The sequence below is a fragment of the Amblyomma maculatum genome, chromosome 3, assembly GCF_055883805.1.
Source record: "Amblyomma maculatum isolate TAMU_Amacu chromosome 3, ASM5588380v1, whole genome shotgun sequence".
Taxonomy (NCBI): Eukaryota; Metazoa; Arthropoda; class Arachnida; order Ixodida; family Ixodidae; genus Amblyomma; species Amblyomma maculatum.
Genome location: NC_139346.1, coordinates 61,749,040 through 61,763,671, shown reverse-complemented (window position 1 = coordinate 61,763,671; position 14,632 = coordinate 61,749,040). Strand labels below are relative to the sequence as shown.

The following is a 14,632-nucleotide window of genomic DNA, read 5'->3' as shown; positions in this document are numbered from 1 at the left end:
TCTGAGGCTGGGCACGCGCGAACTAACAAAAAAACAAGCGATGTTATTGCTCGAAATTGACTTCATTTGTTCCTCGTTATCATATACGAATAACGTTTGATAAAGCTAAGATTTTGTGATCACTGGAACTGTCACTTTACACTGCTACAACTATTACGCCTGCTCATATTATTTCTACGCATAATATAGTTAGTATACCATAAACAGTGATGTCATGGTTGCAGATCGCAAAACCAGAGTATCAAATAGGAAACAGAGACGCTGATTTGAGTTACGGTTGTGACGAATCCTCAAGGCATAATGTTTATATAGGGCATAACTATATATTTCTGGATAAAGCACACTTGCTATTTGGAATCCATTTTCGCAATGCTCTTATACAAAATTTTAAACAGGATATTGCGTTGACTATGTAACACTAACTCGCCCACGCTTCCACTCCACCCTATTGGAAAACGCAGTGCCACTGGGAGACACTGGGCCAGTGTCATACCTGATTATCGGACCAGTGTGGCACTGCATACTGGCACACTGGCCTATACTGGCATGCTGGCCTACACTGGCATGCTGGCCTACACTGGCATGCTGGAATACACTGGCATGCTGGAATACACTGGCATGCTGGAATACACTGGCATGCTGGACTACACTGTCATATGGCCTACACTGGCACACTAGGTGACACTGCTGGCACACTGGCAGTAGCTAGCCAGCATACAGACCACACGTGATACTAGCATGCAGGACAGAATACACCCTGCACAGAAGCGGGTGATGCCCTGTTCCTATTGACTGTAACGTAGAGCTTCGCATGATATATGCAATTTTATTTTCACACATTTCCTTCTGACGGCCCACACGACTGACTTCTGCAAACATATCATCAATGGCTTTTCGGTCCGAGATCCTTTTGTCAGTCGACATGTCACTTGGGTTTTCAGTGACCACCTTTTGTATTAGATCTAAAAAAAAGAGAAGATATGCATAAGTAACAGAAGCAAAATGGTGTTTAAGGTCATGGTTCAGAATTACACTGTTGATCTGCCACTAATTTTAACATTCATTTCACAGGGGTGCAATAGAAGAAATAGGATTTGTAGCAATTTTGAAGCAGCAAAATCCGTATTTGGAGCAGCTTATAGGAGAAAAAAAAACCTGCGCTTTGCAGAATGAATTTAAATTTGAAGCCATTAGCCAGAAAAGAAACCTTACCTTCGGGGCAAACAAACAAAAAATATGTGAATATCGGACCGTATGGATGTGATCCAAAGGAAATCTAGCAAGGGCCACCTATTACAGGCGCTTGGCATATTTCGTTCCAGAATCTGGCGTGCACCTCTTTCTGTAAGCATTTTGTACCGCAAGGCGTGGCATCAAACAAAAAAAGAATGTTAGCCATACAACCAAGGTTAATTTTTCAAAAAAAAGGATACAAAAAGCTAAAGAATGTGCTTTTTTTTTGCATCTAGCGCGGTTTGACAATCTCATTCAGAGATTCTTGCTTGCAAGACTTTTAAAACAATATTTTACTGTCTGCAAAATTCATAGCTTGTGTCGCGCGACGACAGCTCCAGTCGAGATTCAAAGCCATCAGCCTGCTATCAGCCTGTGCTTAAATGCGAGCGCAGTACCAAAAACAAAAATCTTCATTCAAAAGCACAAAAAAAAAGCAACCCAAAGGCGAAAGGGCAAATGCCAAATGCAGATAGGAAATCAAGTCGTATATATTCGTATAAGCAAGGCTATATACTTCGTGCACAGAGCAATTTAGATGTTCCGGCATCCATAAATGTTACATTCTGACAGTCTTGGGCTACATTGTGGTGTTATGGAATTCAAAATTTGGCTGCTGCGCGTTTCCCGACATGCCGATGCCTTCCCTCCACCCCACCCCCCCAATTTATTATCACCAACAGAAGCCATAACCGATGCATCTCCTACACTATCTGACGGGAAAGTGAGTCTTGAGTCTATCAACTAGACTGATTAAAAACAACCTTGCTGCACATGAATAGCCCAACAAAATACAGAAAACTTCCAGAAGCGACATAAAAAAAAAACAAGATACATCCATTAAAAGCATGCGGTGCTTAAAACAAAGCATGGAAGTATTACTGCAAAATCAAAAATACTACCACGCCCCTTTTAGCAATGCAACGCAGTAGCAGTGGTGCCTCGTTACAAATGGCTTCTATGCATTAAAGAATACTTCACCGCACGAACTGTGTGTGACCCGTGCGTTGAAGCATCCTCAAACCGCAACAGTTCAGCGTACTCAAAGTGGAGGAAGCACGTGAATGCTAGAAAGAAAAATATGGGTAGGCGTTAGAACGGCATGAAGCCATCTCAAAATAAAAATAAAAGGCCAGTGACATGCTGGAGTGTCTGAAACGTCACGACTGGCTATATCACGGTCGCAGAAAGTTGTCTTCGAGCATGGCAAATTTTTGCGGCCGTTCGGCGCATTTTGGTGCAAATTCAGCAAGTTTTGCGCACGCAGAATTATGCTGCTGTATCAAAATGGCACAATTGGCACAGCTGTTGCAGCATTGATTTCAGCAACAAGCATAAAACGAAACCTAGTCATGATTACCATCACTTTCTCAGGGGTTGCCGGCATCTCTGGAACACTGCCTGCAGTCCTTCTGCAATGCTGGCCCGTGAGGCTTCTCTCTCAACTCCGCAGGTGTCCAGAAATACCATCACCATTTCCCGCTCCACTTTTGTCTCATTTTTCTTGCTTGTGATAAATTGAACTTTTCTCTCGTTGATGTACAGATTCGACCCAAAGTGAACCTGCAAGCACAAAATTGGCACACATAAAATATGTATATATAGAGGGTGGAAAAAAGAGGCACAGTCATCCATAATGAGAATTTGCAACACTAAGATGAGTTCAAAAAGTACTTCAGTGGTTATTTATGTGGTTTAACATCACAAAGTGACTCAGGCTATAAGAGACGCCACAGTGGAAGGCTCCAGAAATTTATACCACCTAGGGTTCTTCCACATGCAAGGCATCGCACAGCACAGTGGCGCCTTGCTTTTCACAAACTGTGCCCACTGCCACCAGAATTCGATCCTGCATCCTTGAGTTCAGCAGTCGTTGCCCGGAATCAGATTCGCGGACAGCCAATTGCAGAAGGCTTTGAGGTATTCAACTTCCGTTTTGGCCTTTTTTGCGACAAGTTTTTTCTATAATCCGTTTTGGACGAAGGAAGATCCTGCAGACGATCACTTCATTTCGTCCATGCGCATACGAGGGCATCGAGTCGATTGATTGGTAGGATAATAAGGGAAAACAAAGGATATAGAGTGGCTAGATATTGTTTACTTTCAAAAGGAGCTGGACGAAGTCACTGCTTGCAATGGAAGTCTGCATCGATGTGCAGGAGCACACCACGCACCAATGTGGTGTTTCCATTAGAAACCAGATGTGTTACATGAAATTTCATCAGTGTTATAATCGTACTTCATGCTGTTAAGTGTTAGAAATGGAGTATTAGCCTAACTGTACTTCCCTAGACCAAACCGCGAGGCAGCAGTAACAGAGCAACGCTGAAAATGCGCTGCTCTGTTGCAGTCACGTTTGTGCAGTGTGCACCAGTGGCAACGACAGGAGTTAGCGCAGTGATGGCACGACTCATCGCCAAGGATTGTCGCTTCACATGGTTACGACTTAAATGTTAGCTCCTTTAAATGGCTTAATATTGCTTCAATAACATTCCCCATCCAGCTTGGCACGGGAAAATGCTGTGCATTCTAGACACCTATCGCACTATGGCTGTATTCGCAGTTTTGCAGATGTTGCATGTGTTCGTGATCAGGGTGTCCGGCCCGGCCCACCCAAGATAAATATACCTGGGCCCAGACCAAGCCCAAGGGCTTCTGAGCAGCCCCAGCCCGTGCACAGCTCTAGAACCTACCTTAACTATACAGCAGCTTTGGGGGTGCAGGTTAACTGCAAATTTTTTCCAGGGGAAGGGGGAGGCAGTGGTCACTGCACTGTCGACTCAGATGCGCACACCGCGATAATTTGTTGGTGTTAATGGCACACACCACGCTAACAACAGCACAGCGCAATTGGTGAGGTTCGAAATGGCTAGTATGAAGGAAGAGCTCACTAAAAGTGAAATTATATGCGAGTCGTATGCAAGAGTAATGGTTTGGTTTGGTTCGTGGGGTTTAACGTCCCAAAGCGACTCAGGCTATGAGAGACGCCGCAGTGGAGTACTCCGGAAATTTAGAGCACCTAAAGGTTCTTTAACGTGCACTGACATCGCACAGCACAACGGGCAGCTTGCTTTTCGCCTCTATCGAAAAGCGGCCGTTGACGGCCGGGATACGATCTCGCATCCTTGGGAACAGTATTCGAGCGCCATAACCACTGCGCCACCCCAGCGGGGTGCAAGAGTAATGCTTGCAATTGTTCAGACATTTTGTCATCAGTAAGGCACCAAAATGACAGCATTATAGTGCAGTTGCATGCTGAGCATCAAACACAGTTAACGTGAATGTAGTACTAAATCCCACTAATAATTAGTCGATTTTAACTTTACGACAATGAAAATAAACTTGCTCCAACACAATCATGCCATGAAAATATTTTTGGCAATTTTGTCTAGCTCCCGAACGCTAGCTGAACATGGCTACTGAACAGGCACGGTCCCGCAGTCCCCAAGGAAGTGTCCACGTGGCGGCGCGCCGGCAAAAAAATGGCCGCGCCCGGGAGCAGCTATAAATCTGGTCTATAGCCACTGGAAATTTGCAACAAAGCTGCCCGCAAAACAAAATGACGTCGAAGAGTTGTGCATTCGCAAGTGGAGGAAGACAAAAAAAAAATCTTGAAAGAATTACAAGCGTTTCGTGGCCTGAAGACTGGATTCCATTCCGTCCCCCTTTATTCACTACATAGTGAAGTGTCCCTTTTTTGGAGAAAAATTAATTTTGGGTAAAAGTTAAGAATAGAGTACAGAAATGCAGGGATGTAACAGCTGAAATAGGATTTGTAACAATTTTAAGAGCAGCAAAATCTTAATTTTTGGAGTAGTAATATCCATATTTGGAGCAGCTGAACGAAAAAAAAAACTGCACTTAGCAGCAGCATGAAGTTTTGGAGCCATTAAACAGGGAGGAAACATTACTCTCGGCACAAAAAAATGAAAAGATGTGAACATCGACAGTATGAATGTGATCCAAAGGAAATCTAGAAGGGGCCATCTATCACCGGCACTTAGTATATTTCTTTTAAAAATCTGGCATGTACCTGTTTTTGTAAGTAAGCATTTTGTATTGCAAGGCATGCTATCACACTAAGAAAAAAAAGAATGTGAGCCATAAACCCGAGGAGGTTAATTTTTCAAACTTCCGGGACTGAACAAAAAACCAAAATCTAGAGAATATTCATTCCTTTTTTTCTGCATCTAGTGCGGTTTGACGATCTTAATCATGGGATCTTATTCCCCACCGGGGTGGCGCAGACAACTATTCCCAAGGATGCGGGATCGAATTCCGGCCTTGGCGGCCGCTTTTCGAAGGGGGCAAAAAGCAAGGCGCCCGTGTGCTGTGCGATGTCAGCGCACGTTAAAGAACCCTAGGTAGTCGAAATTTCCGGCGTCCTCCACAACGGCGTCTCTCATAGCCTGAGTCGCTTTGGGGCGTTGAACTCCACAAAACACAAACAAAACAAACTTATGGGATCTTACCTTGCTCGGAAGACTCGCAAAACAATGTTTTACTGTCTATGAAATCTACAGCTTGTCTCATGCAAGTGCAGCTCCGGAGCTCAATTGGAAGCCTACGCCCAAAAGTTACCGCAGTACAAAACACATAACAAAAAGCAATGCTGGTTCAAAAGAAAACGCAAATACCAAATACAAGAAAAACAGCAACCAAAAGACAAAGGGGCTATACTGAAAGCAGATAAAGTGCGTAATAAGCAAATAAAAAAAAAACAATTAGCGGGAATGTCTTCGGCCTGTGACTGACTCTTCCTAGAGGTTGGCAATGACGGTTTTGCCTGAATATTTTAAGGGGAGCAGGGCGATGAGTCGGGATATTAAGTTAAATATTTCATGCACAGAACAGACTGCAGAAAGGGTTAACGCAGAGTGTTCAAAGCCAATCAAGATTCTTAATTATGAACTTCACTTTGAAGGCGAACAGCCAGCCACCTGTCAGAAAGGCAAATCATCCTTTGACACCATTTATATCACTCCAAGTGATGAGCGGTTGCAATAAATCTGGTTGTTCCAAGTAGCTAGATTTTCATTCAAGTACATTCAAATCTCGTTACTACAAACACGTTAACATAAATATGTTAGCAAACAGAGAGAGTCGGTGCAATGAAGTATGCACCCGATGAAGCATTGGACAAAGCGGAAGGTATAGAGGTTTTTAATCAGTCGCGTGGTCCACGCAGTAGAAGAAAATAACTTATTTCTTCAAAGGAAGCAGCTTTGAAGTTCGTGAAACATTTTCATTTCAGATCTGGCTTTTATGCATGTCTCTACTGCCAAGATACATCATTTTCATACCAAGATTAGATCACTCCCTTATAACCACTAATTTTTCAGTACCGTGATAATTCAAAATAATGAACCATTTTAGCCCAACATGATTCATAATATTGAGATTTGGCCATGAAAATCCAGTGCCCAGAAAAATTCAAGGCATTCCACTTTTTTTTCTTGCTGTGATACATGGATGCATATTATAAATGAGTAAACAGGATACTTCTAGATAGTTTCATTTTACAGATGCCTTAAAGCCATGCACCTGTCAAAATATATGAAGTCTGTGCTAGCACCACACCATATTAAAGTGCTGTTTTAGTTTTCCAGGCCAAATGTAACTGCATTAAATAGGATAAGCAGAACATGTCACATCATACAACATGCACACGTTAACTAATACTCTTGAACGATCAAAAGTTACAGCCTTCTAGCTTTGTTAGGAGCTTACATTTCTTCCCGTGACTTCAAAGAGCTGAACACGAGGCGGAGAGGTGGGGGGGGGGGGGGGGGGGCTGCCAACTTTCGCATGAGCCATGTTGACTGAAAGGGAAGGTGAAAAATACAGGTCAAATATGAGATACTTGTATGGACTGACATTAGCAAGTGGCACTCCAGATACCTTTTGCAATGACAATAACATGTACGGCACCTACTTCTAATAATGTAGCCATGTATGTACAAAAGGACAAAAAGCAGGCAACAAGGTATTTATAGCGCAAAAAGCATTATAGGGTGTATGTAATAGACAGTAAAGCAACACTAGTAGCAGGTCTGGAAAAATTATATCAGCAAAGATATATCCATTGCAGGCCAAAGGCCTCTTTCATATTCTTACAATTAACCCGGTCCTCTGCTAGCTGCATCCACTTGACCCCTGTGAACTTCTTAAATTCATCCGCTCACCCAACTTTCTGCTGCACCCTTGCTATGCTTTAGTTACCTTGGAATCCAATTTGTTGTCCTAAGTGACCATCGACTATCTTCTGTTTGATAAACAAGTATGTGGCAGTTTTATCAAACATTATTTACGTAGTGTCCAAAAACATCAAACAAGAATATTTAGGGTGCCTTCTATGGACAGAGTAATGAGGTTGAGCCTTGTGGAAGTAAACAGTATGTGCATATTTTCATTTCTGAGGGCTTTATTTGTGGTTATGTAGGCTGCTGCTAAAATGTCTACATATAAAAAACCTCCAAAACAAGAGAATTAAAACAAAAATAAACTCAATAAGAATGAATATACATCATTCCAAGACGACATCCTCCCATTCCTTGAAAAAAAAAATTGAGCAGTGCATCCTCGATTATGCCAAAATGGTAGGTGGATGCCACTGTAGGATGGCTCGAAGAGAGCTACTGAATGAACACAGTAGGTAATAAACAATGCAATCACTTATACTTAAAGGAATACAGTATACATCGAGATGAAAGTGAATGCAGGTTGTCTGGTGCCTTGTTGATGAAGGCAGCTGATGTACGATCAACGACTGTGCCAGTAATACCAACAAGTTATCGCGGTTCGTTCATCGGAATCGACAGGCTAACACCACGCAAGTTTTGTTGCGCTTTATTTATAAACAACGGAGCATTAGGATCGTTTCTTTTCATCGCTGGATAATCTAGCACCTATTAAACAGTAGTGCCTTTATGTCAAGCATGATACTTTTTTTTGATGCTGCACGTACATTGTCATACACGCGAAAGGAAGAAACTGCAGCAAAGAAATACTAGCTGGAGCATGACAACTGTTTTTATGTGGTATATGAAGTTTAGCGTCCAAAAGTGGCATCGGCTATGAGGTACGCCGTAGTGAAGTGCTCCGGAAAGTTAATGAATGCCTGGGGTTCTTTAACGTGCGCTGGCATCGCACACCACACAAGCGCCTTCAGCTTCATCTTCATCGAAGAGCTGCCATAGCTTCCGTGATCGAGCCCATGTCTTCTGGCTCAGCAGTCGAGAGCCCTATCCACAGAGCCACTCGCTGAAAGGCACAACACAGTTTCTCTATTTCTTTCAAGTTTTGAACAAATAACACAGTAGCGGCTGAATACGAATATTCTCTATTTAGATGCTTTCGGTGTATGTGAAAGATCTGTTTAGCCATTTCGGCCAGGTCATAGCATGTAATGAATTTATGTTTTTGAGTCTTAGGCAGAAATCACAAAAAGCTACTACGCTCAACCATTGTTCATGCAGACTTCTCTTTGAAATAAGGAAATAAAAATTTGAATTGCTGTTAGTGGGAGTGCAGACCGCCCAAGCAAAAAAAAAAAACAAAAAAACATCGGAAACGTAGCTCCACATTTTTTTTTTTTGCGCTGTCTGCACTTGTGGATTGCCCAACTCGCCCAAGCGTCTGTTATAATCGGACTTAAACTCGCGTTAGGAATGGCAAATGAAAGCCAAAGACGAACCACTGGTGGCCGAAAACACGCTTTGCCTAAGCAACCTTTAGCGTGAAGCTCGCCAATCCGGTTACATCTCACACCATGGAGTCTGGTCCAAAATTCGTAGAATCAAAGAAGTAAAAAAGCAAGACATATGCATTCAATGCTTGTGAAGGGCAGTCCGAGAAAAAAAATACGCCACTGCTGCGCATGAACGCTGATTTACAGTCCGCAACCTGCATGGTAGCCCACCTTCGTATATTGCGTCAAGAGGACAGTGCGTTTCAAAATGCTGTTGTATTATGTAGAACAAGGACAAATGTGAGTAGCAAGGCACAGCACACACCTACATGCGTAAGTGGTAGAGCGCGTTAACCGCAGAATTTGACAACGATTGCTCACAAACACGCATATTCAACGCGAGGCGCCTGCGTGATCTGCGGTCCCGCAGTCCCCATACATACGTCGCCTGGTGTCTAGAGCAGGAGCGCGCTGGCAGCCTGCGCGTGAGGGTAAAAAAATCTGGTCTATACCAAGCAGATATGTCTGGCCAACAATAACTGTTAGCAAGGTAGCGTCCAAGCAACAAATACAAAACCAAGATCATCACTCACATCGTCCAAACAAGACAGTCACTACTCTCGCCACAGACACATACTTAAACAAAAAATAAACATCTGCAGCTGCCACGAATTAGGTTCACATTCCCTCCCAATACCTCTAAATGTGTCCGATTTCTGAGTTTCAACGGAATAAAAAACACATCAAGGCAACCCTCCTTTCAATTGCTGATCACCTTGGCCAATCTGGTCAGCTGCAGTTCATTACAAAACACGACTGCTTTTGCACCAGCTTTCTTCCTCACAAACATAAAATTCTTAATTTCCTGGGTTGCCTTCTCTTTGCATAGGCCAGCCGGAGCTGCGAAGCCCCGTTGTTTGTCAGTTTAAAGAAGACTAAGGTTATTCCTCAGAAGGTATTTAAAGTCATTGATTTTTTAGAGGAACAACCTTCGTCTTCTTCAAACTGACAAACAATGGGGCTTCACAGCTCCGGCTCATCTTCCGAGAAGTCCTCAGTAAGTCTTCAAGCTCATCCAAAAAGCATTCCTCATGCACCACACATCCCTAGCAACAACTCATAAACAGCCTTCAAGAACTGAAATTTCATTTTTGCACAAGGATAAAGAGGCATCAATGAACCATGTGCTGTCTTTCTTTTGTATCTATAACGCCTCAAAAATTTCTCTGCCAATCCTATTCCGACTCTTGCCTAATAAGAAGACCTTAGGCAATTAAAAAGAATTTTATGCTTGTGAAGAAGAAATGAACTGCAGCTGACCAGATTGGGCAAGGCAATCAGCGATTCAAATAAGGGTTCCCTTCATATGTCTTTTGTGTTGAAACTCACAAACCGGACTCATTGTTTAGATGTATTGTGCGTGAATGTGAACCTGATTCTTGGCAGCTGCAGATGTGTGTTTTTTTTAGTTTGTGCCTATGTGGCAGGAGTTTTAACTCTTGTTAGATGTGAGTGACAGCCTTTGTCTTGTATTTGTTGCTTGGATGCTACCTTGCTAACATTTACTATTGGCCAGACATATCTGCTTGGGATAGAAGATGTGTGCGAGTGTGCTGTACTTGAGAGTAGAGGAGGAAGTTGTGGCCGAGTGTGCAAGAGGAAATTCGGGTACAGTTTTGTATTACAGTTTGTAGTGTGTGCCTGTTTCGTGTTTGTTTCTATGTGTTTGTCTAGGCTTCACTGCAATTCTGAGTATTATGCACCAACTCACCCCATAAGCTGCTACACCACCCTTTACTGACTATGAAGGAGGTGACAAATTATGAATGTAACATACCTCATCGGGAGTTTTGAAAGATTTGAATGCCTTGAGGATGTTTCCATCTCAATGTGATTCGCCTGGCACTTCCATTTCCTTTTCCGATTGGACATTATGAGGCCTTTGAAGAAGACAAGTCGCTCACAGATTAGCGTGCAGTTGAATAGATGATCCTTCAGTTGATCAGCTCCAGCGTTCTGCTGCCACCCTCATAGTAGTCAGCTGACCTATCTATTTTCCTTTCAATAAATATTGCTCTGTAGACATACCGGTTGTCTAAAATAGCCAGTTTGCAATGACCCCACAATGCAAAAACGTTACTCGGCAAGCACCTTTACGATTCTCAAGGAGGTGGTAGCTAATCATACTATTATAATAAAATGAACCCCAAGTGATATTGCTCATGCACTTTCACTTACTATTTAGAGGATCACAATGTATCTAATACTGCACACATGTTAGCCTCATCTTGCAAAGCACTTTTGAATTGGTCCCTCATCCAGACAGTAAGTGTTGCATGTATAGGCTACAGCTTTAAGAAATGGACTGTCCAACTGGACCACATCACAAATAAAACTGCACTTAATAAATACCCTAACTATTATGTACAGCTCTTTTGAGCGCAGCTGGTCATGGCGTGATGACAGAAAAATCCTTACCTTAGCAGACTTGGTGACTTTGCCAAGAGTCAGCCTTGGCACTGGGGTCCACGATATCTTAAAAGAAGCCATCAGCTCTCGGAGACCTTCTGCATGACAACACACAAAAGACATGAGAAGAGCTCGCATAGAAGCTTTTGTTAAATGCCTGGCAAACAAGAAAATCTCATTTAACCATATCAGTGGATAGAAACTAATATGGTACGATAACCAAAATGAACACAAGTGCATGATGTATAGAATTCGTGAAACTGCTCCAACACTCTGCCCAAGTTTGCTGAGCTGTTCGTAATGGCAAAGTTATGAATTCAGGCTCTGTCATATTAGGTCCAAATATGCAATCACAAAAACTATAAGCGGTAAGGGATAAATATGTGCAGCTACATGACATAAGCTCGTGTCTTGTCTTGAAACTGTTTCCCTTCCACATGTTATTGCCAATAAGCATACAGGCAAAAATGAGTTAAAACTTCCTCCTTAAAAGGTCCTCTTGTTTGTGTACAGGCAAGCTGACTGAGCTCTTCCGATATATAAAACTAACAAGGGTCGTTCTGCACCAAACGACCCGGAGGTTGCACTCAACCTGATTTGTCCAAAAACATTGCCGATGACTCATCCCAAGGCATGTTTGAAAGCTTAAAATTGCTCCAAAACATTTTTCTGAGTTGAATAAAATTCAAATGTTTCAAAAAAGCGAGAAACCAAGTATCACATTCTATAAACAATAAAGCATTCAAAATATTCGAAATCTTTCCTTAAACATTGTGTAAGAAATCCTCAAAGTACATAAATTTTCATTTTGTTACAACTATCAACAAGCCTTTGGGAATTAGAAAATAGCCATATTGCTTCCCTAGATGTCATTTATAACCAATGTTACATCTAGTAAATCAGTGTATATCGAAATAGAAAACAGTTTGCAGAAAGAAGTGCATGTTGAACCATGAAGACATGTTGGTGTCAGCCTGGAAGGGTTACAGTAAAAAAAAGAACGAACGTTAAGGCGCTAGGTAGAGCAGCTTATTGTCTTTCATTTCTGAATTTTTCATCGCGTTAACTGTTGCTTTAAGAGAGAAAGTAATTTTCGATGTCGAGCTCACTGCTGCAAGTTGCGTCGCCTTTTAGCGCCCCTTCACCGCAGAGCACAGCTGGCATGTAATAGCACACTTATCCGAAGAGCAGAGCACGCGACAGTGCGAAGTGCACACAGCTGCGGTGAGCGCTCGCGCAGAGGGTGCCTCGTTCGCATGAGGGGGGTGGGGGAGTCTCATGAACACCTGTTCGACTAATCTTCCGATGTTTGCCTGAAATGCAGACCCTACTTAAGAACAATAACGTCTGGTAGCAGCGGTAAAAGCATTATACAGTAGGTCGTGGGTAAAAGCGTCGACGGCGCCTTGCACAGCGGTGAAAAGACAAGAGACAAAGCAACTTGCGGCTATAGAGCTCAAATAATTTCTTTTTGCGCTTTTATCAAGCAGTATCTCGATGAAAATTTCGGAAATGAAAAACAATATACTGTTCTGCGTAACCACCTATTGCTCGTAAGCACTGCTTGAGAGCATACAGAAGTGGAGAAAGGCTTACCACTGACGTATTCCCCGCTGCCTTCGACTGCATACTGAGACGACACAAACACTTGAGACGAGGACGGATCCATCGCTGTTAGTAAACGACGCGCGCTGTGGTCAGGGAGCAGCTGATGCCAACATGGCACGCAGGCAGAAGTAAAATACGGCAGAAAGCACAAAGATAACCCAACATACAATAGGCCGTGGGCCACACAGACCGTTGACCGTTGATACACACCAGTGACCAGCGCCTGTACACACACATGCGAACTGCCAAGCAGTTACTTGTGAGTAGTAGTATCGTAGTATTGTATACAAAAGTGCAGCAATAATTAACAATCATTTTATTAATAATATAATAAAAAGTGAGCCTGTTTTTGAAAAGTTTTGAAAGCCAAAAATGGAGCATAAGTTTTCTTTTATTTTCAACCAATGGGAACCAGAAGTACCATCGGCAGCCGAGACGCGGGAAGTTTGAAATTATGGATTGTAGCGGCGTTCAAAATTGCAAACCAATCAGCCTACTATCTGTTACATATAATGGTGTTTACTAACGTAATCACAAAATTGCTAACACAATTACGACAATCTTAGACTTCAATCAAGCAAAAGATCAAGCAGGTTTTCGAAAATTTCATGTCCATATCATCAATCAGGTGATAGCAAAATGCTAGGAATATAATAACCAATTAAGCTACCAGCCCTTATACATAGCATTCATTGATTACGAAAAAGCATTTGACTTAGTAAAAACCTCGAGAGTCATGCAGGCATTGTGAAATCAGGTTGCAGACGAGCCGTTTGTAAAAGTACTGGATTAAGATATATATAGCGGCTGTACAGTAACCATAAGTAATACACTCTGAAGGGCTGGTTCGTTCATACTAATTGAACGGGTAAAACTGCGCAAAATAGACAGGACGTAAGAAACACACAGGCACGAACAAGGCGCAGACGCAGTTTTAGCCGTTCAATCAGTAACCATAGTTCTGCATAAAAAAAGTAACAAAATTCCCATATAAAAAGGTACTACGCAAGGAGACACGACCTACGCAGTACTGTTCACAGCTTACTAAGAGGAAGTATTCAGAGACTTGGAATGGGAGCAGTTGATAAGGGCAGATGTCAGTAATCTGCAATTCTCGAATCGCGGTAATCTGCGAAGTAGCTCACGGGATGAACTGCAAAGAAGGATGATGACCGAGACTGGAAAAACAGAAAGGTAGGCTCCAAAATCAATATGCAGAAGACTAAGGTAATGTTCAACAGCCTCGGGAAGGTAGGTTCACAATAGGTAGCGAAGCACTGGAAGTAGTAGGCAAATATATCATAGGGAACAAAATGTAGCGCACCAAGACAAGGACAGAGAAAGAACACACACAGCGCTTTCCTTGTCTTGGTGCGCTACATTTTGTTCCCTTCGATCATGTACCAACAAGCCCAAGTATCTACCCTTCTGAAATGTATCTACTTTGGACAGGTAGTAACCGCATCCAGACCATGGAAGGGAAATAACTAGGAGAATAAGATTGGGATGGAGCGCATTTGGCAAATATTCGCAGATTATGACTAGCAGCTTACCGGTATCACCCAGGAAGTATACAACAGCTGCATCTTACCTTACTCACTTTTGCGGCTGAAATGTGAGGCTAATGAAAAG

The 14,632-nt window shown here is 42.5% G+C and overlaps 1 protein-coding gene across 2 annotated transcripts; it reads right to left on the bottom strand.

The window, feature by feature from the left end:
- Nucleotides 1–814: 814 nt before the first annotated feature.
- On the bottom strand, nt 815–13,263 carry LOC146194866 (uncharacterized). 2 transcript variants are annotated; one of them, XM_084597574.1, is made up of 4 exons: nt 12,989–13,263; nt 11,402–11,490; nt 2,594–2,796; nt 815–962 (listed from the first exon to the last, which is right to left on the bottom strand). In XM_084597574.1, exons 1-3 carry the CDS (start codon nt 13,059–13,061, stop codon nt 2,596–2,598), a joined length of 363 nt encoding a protein of 120 aa, XP_084453700.1. In that variant the 5' UTR covers nt 13,062–13,263; the 3' UTR covers nt 815–962; nt 2,594–2,595. The 2 variants fall into 2 exon arrangements, 1 of the variants encoding a protein (XP_084453700.1); XR_014705932.1 differs by lacking the exons at nt 815–962; nt 11,402–11,490; nt 12,989–13,263 and adding an exon at nt 6,964–7,062 and having other exon boundaries at nt 2,657–2,796.
- Nucleotides 13,264–14,632: the final 1,369 nt, after the last annotated feature.